This window comes from Toxotes jaculatrix, chromosome 22 (genome assembly GCF_017976425.1).
Source record: "Toxotes jaculatrix isolate fToxJac2 chromosome 22, fToxJac2.pri, whole genome shotgun sequence".
Taxonomy (NCBI): domain Eukaryota; kingdom Metazoa; phylum Chordata; class Actinopteri; family Toxotidae; genus Toxotes; species Toxotes jaculatrix.
The window spans coordinates 84,561-103,786 of NC_054415.1; the positions used below are offsets into that span (position 1 = coordinate 84,561).

The window sequence follows — 19,226 nt, forward strand, 5'->3', positions numbered from 1 at the left end:
GAGCTGGGGCTGTATCATAACCAGGCTGTGAGCTGGATGAGGCATGGGTATGATACGACCTGAGTTTGGAGGTGATTCACTGCAGCTTCCAGGAGTAACTTTAACTTTAATGTTCTCTTGTATCATTTTATACTTGAAGAGTTTTTCACATTATAAGTCCCCGCTGATCACAGCTTTGTGTGATAACTGATGTGTTTTACCTCTGATGGAAGAGTTTAGTTTATACGAAGCCGAGTTAAGCGTTGTTCATCTTTAAGTAAACACTTTATAATGAAAAAACTTTAAAAACTCAGTGTTTTTTATTTCAATGAATTTAGAATTTAGTTTTGTTTGTTGGTTGGTTGGTTTTGTTCAGTTTTATTTAGTTTCGACAGAATCTGCGAGGCATTACACACGTGTCAGGTGTTTTTCCACGTGGACAGGTGAAGGACCATCATGCACCTGACAGCACTGGATAACTCTATGTTCTTTTATGTCAAATAAACCACAAGAAAACATAAAAACCATCAGAACAATAAACCTGCTTTGTCTGTATAAGTGACATTTTTATGGTGCATCAGTGAACTTTGATGGACCTCATTCATTTCATCACTACAGACAATTTATTCATTAAAAGGTAATAGAAAGTTAGTGTTGGAATATAAAGGTTTTGAAAAAGGTTTATGGGTCTCCTTGGATTTAACGTGTTTTGAATCGGATGAGATAAACAAAAGTCAGAAAAATAAACTTGTCATTAATGAAAGGTGAGTTCATACAAAGAGTGACTGACCTGGACTGGCCTTCACCACAGATTTAGAAAATCTGTTCCATCTGTTCTGTTCTGTTTTCCTTAAATATGTTATCTATTGTCAATTATAACTTTATTTCATTTTTTTTACAGAAGCAATAAATTTCCTTCAGTTTTGTATCAAAGGCCTCCTGCTGAGATAAAACAAAAAACTGTGTCGGTAATAAATGTTGATATAATATGGTGGCTCAGAGAAATGGACACATTAAGAGTTCATATGTAGACAATTTGTTTTTTGTTTGTTTGTTTCTGTTTTATTACACCTTACAAACCTTAGCCACTGTACTAACACTAAATGTTTCTCTTCAGACTGTACAGGTTTTAGATTTTATTCAGTTCACATCCAGCCACAAACATCCCACTGTAACCTGCAGCAAAGAGAACAGTGACTGGATGGAAACGTTAAAATACAGTAAAGTTCTCTGTATTTTCAATATGACTATTTTTCAGACTGAGTTCCAGTTATATGACCCACAGTATACAGTATACAGTATACCACCGTGTTCATAAAACAGCCAGATAATCTTTAACGTATTTTGAACGCAGCTGTGTAAATTGTCCTTGAACAATATGCAAATACACGTTTTTTTAATTTTTTATGGAATTCTGTCCATAGGTTCACAACAGCCTGAATGGGTTTTTGTGTTTTGTCCATAAACAGTCATGTTAAATTTACGATATTCTGAGTAGAGTTCTGTTTGTAGTCTTCCCGTCCTGACAGAGCGGAACGAATGTTCACGCCCGTGTTTCCAGTCGGGAAAGGATCGTGGCTGTACGCGGGAAGCTTGTGCGAGATGGCGGTCGACGGTCAGGCCGTTTAGGGTTCTTTCTGTTCCGCTGTGTTGGTCAGCTTTCTGCCTTATCTTATCCCTGCTTCTGACCCGAGATATGGAGGGCGGGAAACCGAGCCTGGCCCTGGTCTACCAGGCGGTCCAAGCCCTGTACCATGACCCGGACCCGACCGGGAAGGAGCGAGCCTCGGTGTGGCTTGGAGAGCTCCAGAGATCGGTAAGAAAATGGGAGAGGCCGGGGACGAGAGCGGGGTGGCGACGGCATGGAGGACGGAAAGGTTTGAGGGGATTTAACGTGGTCTGCCTGGACCGGGTTTTAACTGTTTACCTGCTTTAAGAAGAACAGGTGAACTGAAGTGCGCAATCTCAGAGGACCCGCAGGTTCCCGTTAGCATCACAGCTAAAAGGAGCTAGCTAAATGAATGGATGAAAACACAAACTGTTAGCTTCATTAGCTCTGATGTCAAGTGATACGATACAACGCACAGACTGTGGGTTTAACCACAGTGTGTGTTTCTGTGTAAAGAATTAAAGTGTTGCTGTGTGAGACTGAAGCTCGGTGTTTTAGTCTCTGAGGGTTTCAGCAGGCCCGGTCTGATGCACACTGCTAGCATGTTAGCATGTTAGCATGGCTAATATCACTGCTACGGTCAAGTTTAATCTTTGACTTCGTGTCACTGGTCATATTAGTTAAAGTTAGTGACCTGCTTCGTGTTCATCTCTAGTTAGCGGAGAACAGGCATTCACCAAACTCCATTCAGAAGTGTTACATTTTATCTGCAGCTGTTTGTTACTGTTCCAGTTTGTTAAACCTGTTCCAGTAAAACACGGAGTTTAAAGCGTCGGTTCAGACGGGTTAACGTTAGATTTTAACGCTGAACGGAAACTGCAGGTGTTAAAATGTGCGCTTATCTTTCTCTGTATTTTGGGAATGTGTCAAACTGAAGTGAGTTTCAGTATCACAGGGCGTGGCACAAAGTCGGACCAGGACCAGAGTCCATGTTTTAGATCAGAGATTTTAGAAAGTAACGCTGTTTGTCTCCAGTCGGTTCACTGTTCCGGTTTCATGCTGTGTTTCTGTGCAGTGAAGCCTCACTTCATGTTTACAGCCGCGGTCTGTGTGATGGACCTGAACCGGCATACTCTGGTCCTCATAACACTTTAAAATCTGATTATTAATTCCACACGAACCAGTTCACACTGGACATTTTCCATCACCGTGATTGGCTGATAGTCTGTTGACATCATGGATGAACGCAATCTGCTTCTGTCTTAATGGACTAACTGACTGTGTTGAACCTGCACAGGTGACTGTCACCTGTCTGAGAGTTTTAGAAAAACACAGTTTGTTAACGCAGTTTTTCACACTTATTGTTTAACTTATTGACTCTGAGTCAGAGCTAACCTGCTAACCTGAGCTCCTCCGTCTCCTCCTGAGCCTGAACAACCTGTTTCCATATCACAAACCATCAGCATCCAGTCTGGATGTTGTTCCCTCAGCACACTACTGACCACTGTTCCCACCTTCAGTATCAGTTCCATGCAGTCAGTTTATCACTGTGGGCCCTTTAAAGAAAACCAGTCTGTGCGGCTTCAGAGGCTTTAGACGTTCTTTGAAGAATCATTTCTCAGGTTGTTCTTGGTCTGATGGAAGTTCCCGTCACTGATTATAATGGAGATGACGTTGTTTGATCAGCTGGTGTTTCGTATTTATTTATTTATTCTTTAGTCACCTGATTTTTAATCCACATCTCTGATCTCAGAGGTCAGAGTTCATCGCCTCAGACAGATCACTGTGGTCCACATCTCCGATGTCCTGGGTTTTGTCCAGTCCTTCAGCTGATTCACACTCGTCTACAGTTAGTTCGAGTCCAGCGTGAAGACGTTTAAAGACAAATGCAAATCGGTCAGATCAGACCCACTCTGACCCTGATCACAACTGGACTGATCAGGTGGTTCTGATGTTTGTGTGAACTGATTAAGTTTATATCAGAGCACAAACCCAAATCAGGACCAGACTCAGCTCACAGTCTCTGTGTCTCACACTTTGTGAGCTCACCTGGTGTGAGACACTGAGACTGACCCAGTCTGACCTGTTTGTTATGTGAGGTGCAGCAGGACTGTGGTGTATAAATGATGGATGTGATCAGCAGAACAGAAGAAAATCACATGCAGCTGCAACAGGTTCACTCTGTGACGACCAGCAGAATATTTCTGACTCAGAGGACCCTCAGATTTCTGGACGCTGTCAGAATCACGGAGCAGTCACTTCCTGTCCTGTCCTATCCTGTCCTGTCTCGTCTCCTCAGATGTATGCGTGGGAGATCTCAGACCAGCTGCTGCAGCTCAAACAGGACGTGGAATCCTGTTATTTCGCTGCTCAAACGATGAAGATGAAGATCCAGACCTCCTTCTATGAGCTTCCACCTGAGACCCACAATGCATTGCGAGACTCTCTGCTGACCCACATCCAGAACCTCAAAGACCTGTCCCCCATCATCGTCACACAGGTAACACCGGTCAGCTGCTGACTGCCTCTTCTTTTATCATCAGTCTGAACTGATCCTCCTGGAACCGTGTTCCAAACAGAACCAGAACCTTTGAGAACCTGGTAAATCCCAGAGACTCGTCTTATGTTTGTTTCTTTCTAGTTCAGGACAGTGTCAGGGTTGGGGTTAGGTGAGACCAGAGGTTACGTTAGCATGACCTGACGTTACGTGATGTTTCTGTCACATTTACCTGAGCTCAGCGTCCTGCAGGGTGAACAGTCTCTGTGGCTTCAGCTACCAAATCAGATTTGTGTTTCACAACCTGCCGAGTGGCGACGGCTTCGTTACTTCCTCATGTTAAAACAAACACTGGTCACCTGACCGGTCTTTACGGTCGGCACCATCTTCCTGAGTTGCAGTCCAACCATGAGTTTATCTGCATTCCTTTGTTTGCGTGTCGTCACCGACTGGAGACTGTGAACTGACGACTTTACGAGAAATCTTTTCCAACCTGTTCGACACGTTTAGTTTCATTTGTTTGTTTGTTTGTTTTTTTAGCCCAAATGTCAAAACAAGACAAAGTTGTTAGAGAAAGTTGAAGGTCAGTGAATAGTTTGATGGCTGTAACTCTGTGATCTAATGTGTCGATTGGTGTCTTTTCTTGGTGTCAGCTGGCTTTGGCGATCGCAGACCTCGCTCTTCAGATGGCCTCGTGGAAAGGATGTGTTCACACGCTCATAGAAAAGTAAGAGTTCACAGAATCATGTTGAGGTTTTCACACACAGGATGTGTTGACTGTAGACAGGAAATGCAAAGATGACTCAGCAGATGGATTCTAAATTTGTTTGGATCAAAAAAGATCAAATATTCAGGATTAAAGCATCTTTGATGATTACAGACACGTCTCTAACTGCACTGAGGACGGTTAGACACCTGCAGGACACTTCACAGCCACACCTGTAACATGCACACCTGAACATCAAACCTCTAAAGTCAGCTGCAGTTACCCTCTCTGATATTCAGACTCACCCGTCCGTGTCTCTGTGTCCTCTCAGGTACAACAATGACATCAGCTCGATGCCGTTCCTGGTGGAGATCCTGACCGTGCTGCCAGAGGAAGTTCACAGTCGATCTCTACGGATCGGAGCCAATCGGAGGACGGAAATCATTGAGGATCTGGCTTATTACTCCAGCACCGTGGTCACTCTGCTGGTGAAGCATCGCTCTGTTCGCTTTATTGATCTGTAGAAATCTGCCACTGAGGTTTCTCTGCTGGTTTAAATGTCCTTCTGTCTGTCCTCTCTCTTGTCCTCTCTCTTGTCCTCTCTCCTGTCCTCTCTCCTGTCCTCTGTCTGTCCTCTGTCTGTCCTCTGTCTGTTCTCTGTCTGTTCTCTGTCCTGTCCTCTGTCCTGCCCTGTTTGTCCTGTCCTCTGTCACCCTGACTCTCTGTCATGTTTTGTTTTCATATCAAACTGTTTCCCTGAGCTCAGTGACTCCTGTTAGAACAAACTGAAGCAGAGGACGGTTCAGCAGCAGGTTTCATCGCATCATATCGACTCAGAGTCTGAATGACTTGTGTCTGGAATCTAAAGTTTTTATATTTATTTTCTAAATGGCTTTAACACACAGTAATCGTCCTGTGTGTTGTTTTTGTTGTTTTCTTTCTTCACACGTCATCCTGCTGCTTGTGTTTTCATTTCAGACAACGTGTGTGGAGAAGACGGGTCACGATGAGAAGATGCTCATCAAAGTGTTTCGCTGTCTGGGCAGCTGGTTCAACCTGGGCGTCCTCGACAGTAACTTCATGGCCAGTAACCAGCTACTCATGGTCCTCTTCCAAGTCCTGGTGAGATTCACACGTACTCGTCTGAGACGTTCATAACTGCACAGTTTAAACTTAAAACACCAAGAACCGCCTCGTGTTTGAGTCGGACGATAAAAGCAGAAGTGCGTGCGTGTGCGCGTGTGTGTGTGTTCATGTTGTGTTTAATGAGCTGTTGATTTCCTGGTGTCTCCACAGCAGAGGGATCAAACCTCCACCAACCTTCACGAGGCGGCCTCGGACTGTGTCTGCTCGGCTCTGTACGCCATAGAAAATGTGGACACCAACATGTCGTTAGCTCTGCAGCTCTTCCAGGGCGTCCTGACACTGGAGACGGCCTATCACATGGCTGTAGCCCGAGAAGACCTCGACAAGTGAGGACACAGAGGACGCTGGTTCTGTGTTGTTCAGTGGACTGTCGCTGTATCCTCGGTCACGTTCGTGTTTGGTTTTTATTCTCAGAGTGCTGAACTACTGCAGGATCTTCACCGAACTCTGCGAGACGTTTCTAGAGACAACTGTCAGGAGTCCAGGTCAGGGTATGGGGGACCTGAGGACACTGGAGCTGCTGCTGATCTGTGCAGGACACCCGCAGTATGAGGTATAAAAATAAACACACCACCAAAGTAGGAGGTGCGAGAACACGGCGACACCTTCCAGTCTCAGTGTCTCCTCTAACTTGGGTTAGGGTTTCTCTCAGAGCTTCCCCTGAATTCTGTTTTTCGATCATAACTCTGCTCTCTGTCTCGTGTGTGTGATCCAGGTGGTAGAGATTTCCTTCAACTTCTGGTACCGTCTTGGAGAACACCTGTATAAAATAAACGATGCAGCCCTTCACTCCATCTTCAGACCGTACATCCAGAGACTTCTGCACTGTTTGGCTCGACACTGTCAGCTCGATCCAGACCATGTAAGAACCCCGGTCCGGTTTTCACAGAGCCACCTCTGACTGACTGGATTCACTGTGGTTGTATTTATGAACGAGTTAAACACGTAAAGCAAACATTTCTTCATTAATCTTTCAGCATATAATCGTTTTCACCCAACAGGAGGGAATCCCAGAGGACACGGACGATTTTGGAGAGTTCAGGATGAGAGTGTCCGACCTCGTTAAAGACGTCATTTTTCTTGTTGGATCCATGGAGTGTTTCTCTCAGGTGACTCTCATTTTAAATTCTCGCAGATGGACTCTTTTTACTCTTCTCAGTTTGGCCTCAGTTATTTTCTACGTTAAAAGATTCTCTGTTTGTCTTCAGTTATATTCTACGTTAAAAGAGGGGAACCCTCCCTGGGAGGTGACGGAGGCTGTTCTCTTCATCATGGCTGCGATTGCAAAAAGTGTTGATCCGTGAGTAGATGAGAATTCTGTGCATCGTCTAAAACCATTTTCCGACAGAAGGTTGAACAGATTCAGATTTTAGGGCACCAGCGATCGTCAGTCCTGACGTGTCCTGATTTGTTCTCTGACTGTTTCAGAGAGAACAACCCGACGCTGTCAGAGGTGCTGCAGCAGGTGGTCTTACTTCCTGAAAGCGTCCACATGGCTGTTCGGTTCACGAGCATCGAGCTGGTTGGAGAGATGAGTGAGGTCGTGGACAGAAACCCGAGATTCCTCGGTAAGAAGATGCGTCTGAAAAATAAAAGCAGATGAGTTTTTGGCCTGATCTTATCAAAGACAAAAATCAGCCAGTTTCAGGCTCTAGCTGTTTCTCTACGCCAAGATTTAACTGATGAAACAATAGCAGACGTTCAGGTTTGTAGTCAGGACTCACCTCAGGCAGACAGGTAGATCACACACCTGTAACCACTGTTTGTGATGGAGGTTTAGTTTTAGGCCGGACTTCCTGTCAGTGCCCAGAGTCTCAGAGAGAAACCTCTGGCTGTCTGACTTTTATTTTGTCAAACGGTTTATTTCCTGTCAGACCCGGTGTTGAACTACCTGATGAAAGGTCTCAGAGAAAAACCTCTGGCTTCGGCGGCAGCAAAGGCGATCCACAACATTTGTTCGGTCTGCAGAGATCACATGGCTCAACACTTCCAGGGTCTGCTGGACATCGCACGCTCCCTCGACTCCTTCGCCCTGTCCACAGAGGCCGCCGTAGGACTGCTCAAAGGTACGTGGGTACACCTGTTGTACACCCACAGACACATCTTCGGGGTAGTGCACCTTTATTTACCTGTGATCGACAGAAGCTGCAGGAAGTGACATAAGAATAGAAGTATTTAAATCTGTAGATTTATGTGAAAACGGATCTTGATGTTCTCACCTGTTGTGCTGACTGTGCAGGTACAGCTCTGGTCCTGGCTCGTCTTCCTCTGGAGAAGATTGCAGAGTGTCTCAGTGACCTCTGTGCCGTTCAGGTCATGGCTCTAAAAAAGGTCAGAGTTCACGGGTTTGACTGAGGTTTAGTGTGTTTGTGTTTTATTGTTTAATGTTTGTGTGTTTGTGTGTTTGTGTGACTCGTTAAATGACACACACACACACACTGAAAACATGTTTCATGTTCTTGTTGTTTCAGCTTCTGTCAGAAGAATCCACAAACGGTAAAACAGCTGATCCCACCGTCTGGCTTGACAGACTGGCTGTTATCTTCAGGTGAGGTTACCTGTGTATTTACCTGTGGTCAAACTGTATTCAAACTTTATTTAAATGAACACTGGAGGTGTTCATAGCTTTTGTTTGTTTTTCCTTCAGACACACAAACCCCATTGTAGAGAACGGACAGACTCACCCCTGTCAGAAAGTCATCCAGGAGGTAAAACACCTGAGCTCACCTGTGTCATGTGGTTTACCTGGGAGGATCATTTGAATACTTACATATAAAAAAGTCAGCCATGATCATGTGACCTACCTGTAGATCACACGAGATATTAACCTGTCTCACCTGTATCCTTTCACCTGTAGTTCAGATGATATATTTTTGACATACGTTACCTGTGTAACTCACCTGTAGATCTGGCCGGTGCTGTCGGACACTCTGAACACTCATCAGGCTGATAACAGGATTGTGGAGAGGTGCTGTCGCTGTCTCAGGTTCGCTGTACGATGTGTCGGGAAAGGCTCCGCCTCCCTGCTCCAGCCACTTGTCACTCAGGTGAGACGTGTGTACTGTGTTATAGGTTGACTGACACACCTGGACTGTGTATCCTTTGGTACGGGTCATTTCCTCTGGGAGGCGCTGTTACTCTGTTACATCACACTTCTGGTAGAGCATCGATTTCATGGTTGATCGGTGATGTTAAATTCTTATTGATCGGTCACTCTGATCGTTCAGGTAAACACTTTCACCTGTGTTCACGTGTTTGGGTGTCATCAGATGGTGAATGTGTACCAGGTGTATCCACACTCCTGCTTCCTGTACCTGGGCAGCATCCTGGTGGACGAGTACGGCATGGAGGAAGGCTGCAGGCAGGGACTGCTCGACATGTTACAGGTAACAATACATCACCGTAAATGTCCATCAGGTAAACTCACCTCCAGACCAGGTGAACACACACCTGTAGACAAGAATCCACCTGGGTCTGAGGTGTGAGTCACTCCTGGCTGATGGTGGTGATGAAGATGACCTTTCCTCCTTCAGGCTCTGTGCATGCCGACCTTCCAGCTGCTGGAGCAGCCGAACGGTTTGAGGAATCATCCTGACACTGTGGACGACCTGTTCAGACTGGCCACCAGGTGAGTCTGCGGGGTCACCTGACCACATTTACTCGCTGAGAGCTGACTCAGGAACTTCCTCTGACACCTGTGTGTCCACTCAGGTTTGTGCAGAGGAGTCCCGTCACTTTACTCAGCAGCAGCATCATCATTCACATCATCCAGTGTGCGATTGCTGCCACCTCATTGGACCACAGAGACGCCAACTGCAGCGTCATGAAGTTTGTCCGAGACCTCGTCCACACTGGAGTCGCCAACGACGTGAGTCAGCGAAGCTCAGAGATTTAAAGTTTACGAGACACTGAATGTCGTTAAACCTGGAAGGTTCAAATTGCACCTGTCGTCTGTCATCGTGCTTTCACATCACAAACGTAACGAACGTCTCTCTGCAGCACGAGGACGACTTCGAGGTGAGGAAGCAGCTGATTGGTCAGGCCATGGAGCAGCACGGTCAGCAGCTCATCACTCAGCTCATGCATTCGTGTTGTTTCTGTCTGCCGCCGTACACGCTGCCCGACGTGGCCGAGGTGCTGTGGGAGGTGATGGTGTTCGACAGACCTGTGAGTAAACACACCTGCGCAGGTTCGTTCGTTACTGTCGCTCGTGTCCTGACCGCTGTGGGACGTCTCCGTGTTGTTTCAGACGTTCTGTCGCTGGTTAGAAAACGCTCTGAAAGGTTTACCGAAGGAGACGTCAGGAGGAGCTGTGACCGTCACTCACAAACAGCTGACTGACTTCCACAAGCAGGTCACCAGGTGAGACGCCTACAACACTCAAATCACCATCAGCTGACCGACCCCTCTCAGCGGTTTACTCTTTGGTGTTTGTCCAAACTTTGTCTCCAGCTTGAGCCGGATCAGAGCTTCTAATTGGATCAGATCCTGAGGTTAGCTGCAGCGAGGTGTTACTGAGCGCTCTGATTGGTTGACACGTATAAGTCACATGTAGAGGTTATCAGGGCTCTCAGGCGAACGTGATCCAACATCAGAGAAATGTTCGCAGCTGATTAAACACAGGAGTCACAGGTAACATGTCGACAGGTACCATGTCGACATTTAAACGAACGCAGAGCAAACCTGAAGAATCTGGATCTGCACAGCTGTCAGGGACGCTGTGATTGGTCGTCTCTGTGTGGAACAGACCCACTCAGATCAGTGATTGGTCGTCTCAGCATCTCGAGGCAGGTGACAGGTTTCTGTTCAGACGTGTCGGCCTCAAGGTGGAACGCAGAAAAACCGGAGCCTTTAGAGCAAGTTCACACCTGTCCTGAAATCAGGTGAGTCAGACACTTGAGCTGAGGTTACCTGAACATGCTGAGCTACAGGAGGGAGACTCAGCCAGACTCAGTCAGACTCAGCCAGCAAACACAGGTGTGTGTCAGTAATATCTTTACACCTGCTGGAATCTGATCAGCAGTTTACCTGTAAAACACAAACAGGTTTACTGTTTATAATAAATGGTAAACTTTGGATCAGAGGTTAGTATCAGGATCAGACTGAGGTCACTGCCCGTCACCATAGTAACCGTGTCTGTCACCATAGTAACCGTGTCTCTCTCTCTCTAAAGAATAAATTAGGATGTGTTGTTACTGTGTTTGTTTCTCCAGTGCTGAGGAGTGTAAACAGGTTTGCTGGGCCATCAGAGAGTTCACCAGACTGTTCCGATAGCTACGACCTGCTCAGCACAGGTAACTGTAAAACCTTTAGGTGTAGTTTAAACATTTTGTTGTTTCATTTGGTGAATTTGAAGCTTCAGCTTTTCTTTCCCAACATGTGTCACACACCTGTCAGCTGTTAACCAGGTAAACCTGGCAAACACTAAATGCTGCTTTTGAATTGGACAGTTTGATTCCAGCGTTACAGAAACGTTGCTCAGTGTTGCAACAAAGATTTTTGTCCGTTAATCATTTACACCTGAACACACGGGAAAATAAGTGTATCCATCATGTGCTGAACTTTTTCTTCGTCTCAAGGTTAAATGTTTCGTTGACCAACGTTCAGAGGTGACGGCAAAAAGCTGCGACTGCAGACGAGGATCCAAAGGGACAAGGGGAGGATGGTGAAAACGACGGTGAGGATGACGATGATGGAGGGACTTTGAATGTGAAACAGGACGAATCACTCTGAAAGACTGAGAGTGAGGACTGATTGGACAGACTGATCTGACCCCTGACCTCACCTGAGCTCACCTGCAGCAGGTGTCAGGTGGGCAGGGTCAGGACCAGGAGCAGTGACCTGTTGCGGATCAGTCTAGCTGGATCTTCACTCGTGGCGGATGGAGGACGTGCCTGGTCAACAGTTTTTAAGAGAAGATTTATTTTTGGGACTTTGGTCGTGATGTTTTTTGTCCGTGCCATAAAAAGAGCCAAAAGATTTCCCATGATTCTCTTGGCTGAGCGGCTGCCTGAGGAGGCGTTATGCTGGAGAATTTGGCGTCACCTTTGACCTTTTAAACTTTGGTTGAATTTTAGTTGTTTTTCCACAAAGTGAGTGAACTGTGATGAGATGGAGAGACTGACGCCACGACGCCGTCGGTGATGTAGCTTTGTCGTAAACAATAAAAAAAACAACTGAAACAACAAAGTGATTGTTCAGTGTTTTAATGTTTGTTTGTTCTGTGTGAGACGTCTGATCCACAGAGCTGCAGCTGAGCAGGTCTGACGAAGGACGACCTGCCACAGGGGGCAGTGCTGAGTCCGCTCAGGTTTGGTGCACCAGAATGAGAAGACTGAAAATCACCCAGGTGAGATTTTACCTGAGCGTGTTTAAAGTTGCTCGCTTCAAACGTCCGACCAACCAAACCCAGCGTTCAGTTCAGTACTGAGGTTTGATGCGAGTTTCCTGACAGTGGGAAGTTTCCAGTTTAACCAGCAGAGAGGCTGATACTTGATTTACTGCTGTTTCCCCTGTTAATGCTGTACAAGCTTAATGTATTATTATTATTATTATTATCAGCTGTTTCCCTCAGCAGAGCCTCAGAGCTTCAGTCCTTGTGCAGGTGCAAAGGGTCAGGGTCTGTGGGGTTTACAGGTGTGAACCAGGTGAGGACCTGCTCTGTATTCTGATCCCGTCTAATGAAGGCAAACAGGTGAGGTCACTGCTGCCCTCTGGGTAATGTGATGTCTTCATTACACCTCCTTCCTTTGTGTTTACCTTTACCTGTGCAGACCCCATCTGCTGGGAGTTCTGGTTAGACTGGTTTCTGTTTATCACCTAAATACTCAGACCTGATCCTGAAAAGCTGAACCTCGTGGATCTGTTTACAAAACAGTGAAAAGTAAACAAACAGGAAACAGAAGCTGAACAAACATCCTGCTCTTCATGTTTTTATAGTTTGTCCATTTAAATCTAAAAGGATTTATTTATTTATTTATTTATTTCAGTTTGGCTCAAGAGTCCAAAACCAAAAGATTCGATTTGACGGAAAAGTTTGAAACAGAAAATGTTGTTTTTCTCTCTAAACATTATAAACTATTAACTGTTAAAGTCGATTGTTGATTAATTTCTTGTTGATCGATTTATACAGGAAATGTCTCAGCTCTGAAAAAACTAATTTTCTGTGAGTGTTTTCAGTTTGTCTGTGGAACCTGATTCATTAAATCTGCTTTTTATTTTGATTCAGTTTGTTTCCTGGTTAAAGTAAAAAAAAACGTGTATGGACGAACACTGCAGCGGCGTTTATTGAAATGCTGAGCACGCTCTCCGAGAGGAAACACTCAGGTAAAAACACTGAACATGTCAGAGGTTAACACAGGTCAACACTGATGATCAGCTCATAAAGAGGAAACCAGCGTTTTCACTTCCTGTAACGCTGAGATCAGACAAGTCAACAAGTTTGACTTTTCTCTGCAGACGAGATTTTCTTTTCAGCCGAACAAAAGTTAAAAACTTTTTTTCCGTCAGATTTTTCTTTGAAATGATCTGATGTTATCGAAACTTTCATCTCTTCTGAAATTTGATCTGATTAGTTTTGATCAATTATCAATAATCTGTTGAAAATTTTAGCAGATTCTCTTGAAACAATCACAGCAGCATTGGCCTGGACCAGGACTTCACAGCATGACAGGTTCATTAAGGACCAGATCAGTGAGACACTTCCTGGACCAGACTTTGGACAGGAAATGGATCCTCCGTTGCTCTCAGGTCCTGCTGAACCTCCATGAGTCCTGGTGCTGATGATCAACCTTCCCCCTTGTCAGAGTCCTGGCGTTCAGGGGATTCTGGGGGTCCGGAGCTGCAGGATGTGTTGATCAGGACACGTTGGGGGTCCAGGGCCCCTGGATGTGCTGGCTCTGCAGGAGCCTCTGTAGCTCTTTAAACTGCTCCACCGTCTGGTCCTTTACGTCAGGGTTTGAGATCTGTAGTCGGATGCTGTCTGTGGACCAGCTGAGTTCTCCAGAGAACATCTCAGTAAGGATCCGAGCCACCACAGGAACCACCTGAGGACGGGAACCAGGTTAGAGCTGGACAACCAGAACCACAACAACCATGTAACTCCTGGATGATGAGGACCAGGTTCAAATTAGTCAAAATCCCTAAAATCTTTGGTTCAGGTTTCCAAAGCTTGTTACAAACCCCAAACCTGGTTCAGTGTCGTCAAATAACTAAATTCAGAGGACGCTGTTGGTCCCAATGACAAAACTGCAGCAGGAACCTTTTTAACAGCTGAAGTCAGCAGATGAGCTGGAGCGCCCCCAGTTGGTTGAGTGTTGCCCACTGACCTGGACGATGATGAGTTTCTTCTCTTTGGGTTTCTTGTCTGGCCAGTCCTCCCCAAAACAGAAGTAAATCTCGAAGGGTGGAGGGTTCAGAGTTTCACCTTTTTGGAACAGGATCAGTCCTAAGGACAGAACGTTTACTTTTACCTGACGTGTCAAAACGAAACTTTTAGAGAAAAGGTTTCTGACACTAGAGCAGTGAAGCTCGTCACCTTGCAGGAAGTCGTTGAGGCTGAACACTTTGATCTTCTTCTCCCTCTCCATCGGGTTTGGTGGACCCTGTTCGGGCATGCCCGGTCCAGACCAGAACACCTTACACTGACAGAGGCGGACAGCGTAGATGTCCTGTTCCCAGATCTCCAGGATCAGACCTCGGTCCATCACATCCAGCAGGGCCTCGGTGTAGAACCGCTGCTTCTCATTCTGGATCTCCGAAGTCCCCGGGAACAGGACCTGCTGCAGGGTGACGGGTCCAAACAGGTCCACCTGCTCAGGTGTCGGCTCCAAGTGCCCGTAGTACAGCCGGCAGCCCTGAGGGTTACTGACAGTAAGAGAGCCCATGGTCCGGCCCCGGTACTGGAACTTCAGGTCCAGATCTGTTACTACAGCGACAGAGAGAGAGGACTGTTGCAGTTGTCTTGATGACTCACAATGTTGTTTGAATTAACTATATCAGTCATTTCAACCACAGAACCTGTTACACCATCAAACACATCATCATCACTGTGAGCCAACAGGTGGGCGTGACGTCCAGGTGAAGCAACAGAGCCAACTGAGGGACAAATAAACCACTTAAACCTGATGTCAGTCCTGATGTCCACACTCCCACAGTACTCCCCACAAGATACCCAGAGGACGTGAAAGTAAACCTTCTACAGGTCACATGTAGGCTGCATGGACACTCTCCCGTGGCCCCTTCAGGGTCCCTGCAACAGTAAACAGCTGGACCTCTGATCAAGGACTAGGACAGAATCCACATTAGCCTTCCTGAACCTGGACTTATCTCTGAAGTCTCTCATGCATCAGGTCAAACTGTCCTCTGGTCCATTCGGTTCAACATTTCTTTCTGCAGATAGGTTTGAATCCGGGCCAACCTTCTGGACCCATCAAGACCTTTTACTGGACACGCTGAAGTTACACCTTCTGATCGTTCCTGCTGTAAATCATCAGTAAAACCAGAACAGAAGTCAGAGGTCAAAGGTCAGAGGTCAAAGGTCAGACTCACGTGGGACGCTGCTCAGCAGGTCGTACTTGCAGGGCTGGTGGTTCTGAGTGTCCCCCTGGTTCTCGATGCCTCTCATGCCGCCGCCCTCCATCAGGTCTGGCCCCGGTGGAGCAGAAGCGGAAGGGGGCAGAGAGTTCAGGTCCTGGAGCCCGTTAGGGAGTCCCACAGAAGGGACGAAGCTCCCCTGATCCACCACGTGACCCTGAGCCTGGAGGTCAGAGGTCACAGAGAGGACTCCGTCAGGGAGGAGGGGCATCGGGATCAGATGAGGCGGTCCGAAGGTCTCGTTAGAAGATAAACCGAACCGACTCACATCTGAATGAGCCGGGAAGGAGCTGAAGGAGGGGGGGTCACCGATCCTGGGGTCTGAGGAGACATGACATCATCATATGATATCATCACGACAGCCTCTACCACCTCGTTTCCATGAAGACCGTGACGTGACAGTTGTACTCACTGATGGTAAGGTCCGTCAGGTTGGGCATCTGAGGATGAAACAGTAAAGTTTTTCAGTCAGGTGATAAAAGCTAAACTGAGTATTTCATATTTCTACACATTTTACTCTTCACCTCCTCATCATCATCCTCATCGACAGCGTCTGAAAGAAAAAACAGTGGCAGTCAGACATCAGGGCTTCGACATGGCAACAAACATCTGTGATCTGCTGACGAGTTTACTGGGATCAGACCAGTAAAAACACGGTTCAACTCCCTGAAAGATCAAAAACTCTTGTTGAAGAACAACTTTCCTCTGTGAGAAGCGAACGTCAGGTTTGGATCAGGATCAGGATCAGACTCTAAGTGAAGTGTTTTGTGATCTGAAGTAAACTCACAGATGTTCCGAGACAGACGACAGAGAACGTAACCTGAACGTCAGCTTCAGCCGCTCACGTATAAAATCGGGGAGGCGAGGATCACCTGTGTTCGCCGGCTGCTCACAGACCTCGTAGATTTTGTACGGTTGGACCGGCGTCTCCTTGGTGCCGTCGTATTTCAGCTGAAACTCTCTGCTCTTATTCAGAGCACACCGAAGGTTGGCCTTCCACTTGGCGGGGTCAGGTTCGTCCACACCTTCCTGATATTTACCTGTTTCCAGAGCCCATGCCTGGAAGACACAGAGCAGGGTTTACATACATGTGCATGTTAACATATGTATTTAATGTAAAGACTGTGCTTTGGTTTCACTTTGTTCTTTTACCACTGCTGCTCGAAACTAATTCTTTCTTAAAACAAAAATACCACCTTAAGAAGCAGAAAAAACGCTGAAACCAAATGTTAGTAAATTCACCTAAAGGTTGAATGTGATGGTGACTGAAGAATAAAAGCAGAAACAGGGAAGAGGAAGTGACCTCATCAGTTCAAACTGTGAAAGAAAACCGTGAGAAGCAGCTTCACGTTCCACTTTTCATTCATGTTTTCAGTGTTGTGTGTTTTTATTTTTCTGGAGCTGAAGTTGAGCAGCTGGAAACGGTTTCTCTGCTGATTCGGAATCAGTCTGTGATCAATCAGTAACCACTGACTGTCTGTTTCACCTGCTTCCACTGAACACCTGACAGGTGAATACACTGAAGCTTCAGCAGATCTGAACTCAGGTGGAGACGGAGACCGACCCCATGTTGTTTGTTTCTCAGCTGTTTGTTGTTGTTCAGACCTTGAAGATGGTGTTTTCCTCGTCTGACGCCGGTGTGTGGCGCGTGGCGTGTTTCCAGGGAATCTGGAAGAGTCGACGCTCTGAACCGAGCCACTGCAGCCCGGGATACCTGCCGCTGTTCACCTGCGCCAGGAGCCACGGCTTCAGACGGATCCTCCGAGGCTGGACGCTCATACTGGAGGGGGACTGGGAGAACTGGGAGCAGGAAAACGGGCTCAGCAAACACCAGTGCGCTGCTGTAAAACACGTGAACTTTAAATGATTTTAAAACTGAACAGTTTTTCTTAGTGGCTGCGACCCGACATTTGTCCCAGTTACCATGGTGATCGCGTCCTCACGACCCTCAGTGCTTAAGTGAAACTGGTCCTCGCACCCACACACACACACACAGAAAACTACCACACTGATCTGGGATCGGTCTCTGATCAGTTTTAAATATCAGTTATTGAACTGTGCTTTTTGTCTTGGTCCGCAGTTTCAATAAAGTTTGCAGCATTTTGAATCCTGATCAGGTTCTGTCACACGAGGCTGCTCAAGTTTTTCATCCTGTTTTTGTTCCTTAAAAGTTTTGGGAAGTCAGTGAGTCACAGATCAGATCTCAGATCAGTACAGCGCACATCAGACCAGACAGAACCGGATCAGATCGGATCCAGATCCGGATCGATATGGTCCCGAGAAATCCGATTCTGTGTTTAATCAGAGAAACTAAGCCAACACACATTTGTGTGTGTGTGCAGAAGTCCTGATGATGAACTCACCTGGTCCTGGTCTGTGTGTCGTCAAACAGTCGCGGGTTCAGATCTTAAGCCTCTATAGCGTCGCGGTGACGTCAACAAATAAGCAAACAAACAAACAAAGTGAATCTCAGACAGAAAAACTGAAAGAATCAGGAAAGAAACAGAAACGTGATGAAACCCGACGATCCGGATCAGACCAGAGTCAGGTCTGACACAACCAGGACTACTTCCTCTCTGATGTCTCATCGCCACCAAAATAAAAGCTTGTTGGATTCAAGTCTCCGGTGAGTGCACTGAGATCTGACTCCGGATCAGCCGTTTCACTGGATCTGGTTTCACGTATTTTACTGATTTCCAGAATAAAATCTTCATTCTGTGTTTTTCTGATTTCCAGAGGTTTTACAGGGTCAGTAAAGTGCGCGTCCACTGTTTTATTGTGAAGTCGTTTCCGGTGTGTTGCGTGTCTCCACAGGTAACTTTACAGTCTGAAGGAGCCGCTGGGTTTTACAGAAGTTGGGTCAGGTTCCTCCCTTCCTCCTTCCGCAACTAACGGAAACTAAAAAGAACAAATCTGAGATAATCACTGATACGTAGTGATAATCAATAATACGGACTAATTATCAATAATACTGACTAAATATCAATGATACTAACACCAACTGATTACTAACAGTGATTAACCCGGTGTCTAATCTGACTGGTTATTTACAGAGTTCATCATCAAAACAAATAAACACGTGTGAACAGATATAAACACACATCATGTCTCAGTTCACTGTTTGTGTTTGTTTTTTTGACAGAAGGAAAAAAAGTGTTTAATGTCAGTGCTGGTTTTGTTATAGCGCCGCCTGCCGCCCATACACGTGCATTTCACCAGGTTTGTTTTTTCACGGCACTTTTATTACTATTTGTATTCACACTGATTTAGAATTTAATGTTTTGTGTTTATATAAACTTTAAATATTTAATTTAATTCAAATCAGTTTTATTTATCTGGCACCAGATCATAACAGAAGTTATCTGACGATCGTTTCCACACAGAGCAGGTTCAGACCAGATGTTAGAGACGGAGAAAGAGACATTTCACCACAGAGCAGCAAAGGAAAACTCCCTTTAACAGGATGAAACCTTGAACATTGCACCTGTTTTTCTACACATTGAGTTTGTTTTTGTTTGCTAGTGTTTAGATTGTTTACATTTGTTTACATCTGCAGCTGTTTGAAAATTTTTACTGATGATGTGTATGATCATAAAATATGTCAGTGTGTAACGTTTGAATTGATCCTGAGGATCAACAACGTCTGATATCATCTTTCTAACCGACCTGTTTATTGATCCATGCTTCTTTCTTCT

At 45.9% G+C, this 19,226-nt stretch overlaps 2 protein-coding genes across 3 annotated transcripts; one reads left to right on the forward strand and one right to left on the reverse strand.

Annotated features, from left to right (window-relative positions):
- Positions 1–1,557: 1,557 nt before the first annotated feature.
- Positions 1,558–12,122, forward strand: tnpo3 (transportin 3). Its single transcript, XM_041029780.1, has 23 exons — positions 1,558–1,795; positions 3,888–4,088; positions 4,739–4,812; positions 5,123–5,279; positions 5,770–5,913; positions 6,088–6,263; positions 6,352–6,490; positions 6,653–6,799; positions 6,939–7,046; positions 7,146–7,237; positions 7,366–7,505; positions 7,812–8,003; positions 8,177–8,268; positions 8,409–8,485; positions 8,585–8,645; positions 8,844–8,984; positions 9,207–9,323; positions 9,471–9,565; positions 9,649–9,805; positions 9,937–10,104; positions 10,187–10,299; positions 11,151–11,231; positions 11,517–12,122. The coding sequence occupies exons 1-22, from the start codon at positions 1,676–1,678 to the stop codon at positions 11,209–11,211; spliced, it is 2,772 nt and encodes a 923-aa protein (XP_040885714.1). The 5' UTR covers positions 1,558–1,675; the 3' UTR covers positions 11,212–11,231; positions 11,517–12,122.
- A 1,077-nt stretch (positions 12,123–13,199) lies between these two features.
- Positions 13,200–18,065, reverse strand: irf5 (interferon regulatory factor 5). Of its 2 annotated transcripts, none has more exons than XM_041029784.1 (9): positions 17,895–18,065; positions 17,137–17,372; positions 16,404–16,590; positions 16,056–16,084; positions 15,944–15,971; positions 15,487–15,852; positions 14,474–14,863; positions 14,265–14,383; positions 13,200–13,982 (listed from the first exon to the last, which is right to left on the reverse strand). In XM_041029784.1, exons 2-9 carry the CDS (start codon positions 17,308–17,310, stop codon positions 13,794–13,796), a joined length of 1,482 nt encoding a protein of 493 aa, XP_040885718.1. In that variant the 5' UTR covers positions 17,311–17,372; positions 17,895–18,065; the 3' UTR covers positions 13,200–13,793. The 2 variants fall into 2 exon arrangements, with proteins under 2 accessions (XP_040885718.1, XP_040885717.1); XM_041029783.1 differs by having other exon boundaries at positions 17,137–17,331; positions 17,895–18,064.
- Positions 18,066–19,226: the final 1,161 nt, after the last annotated feature.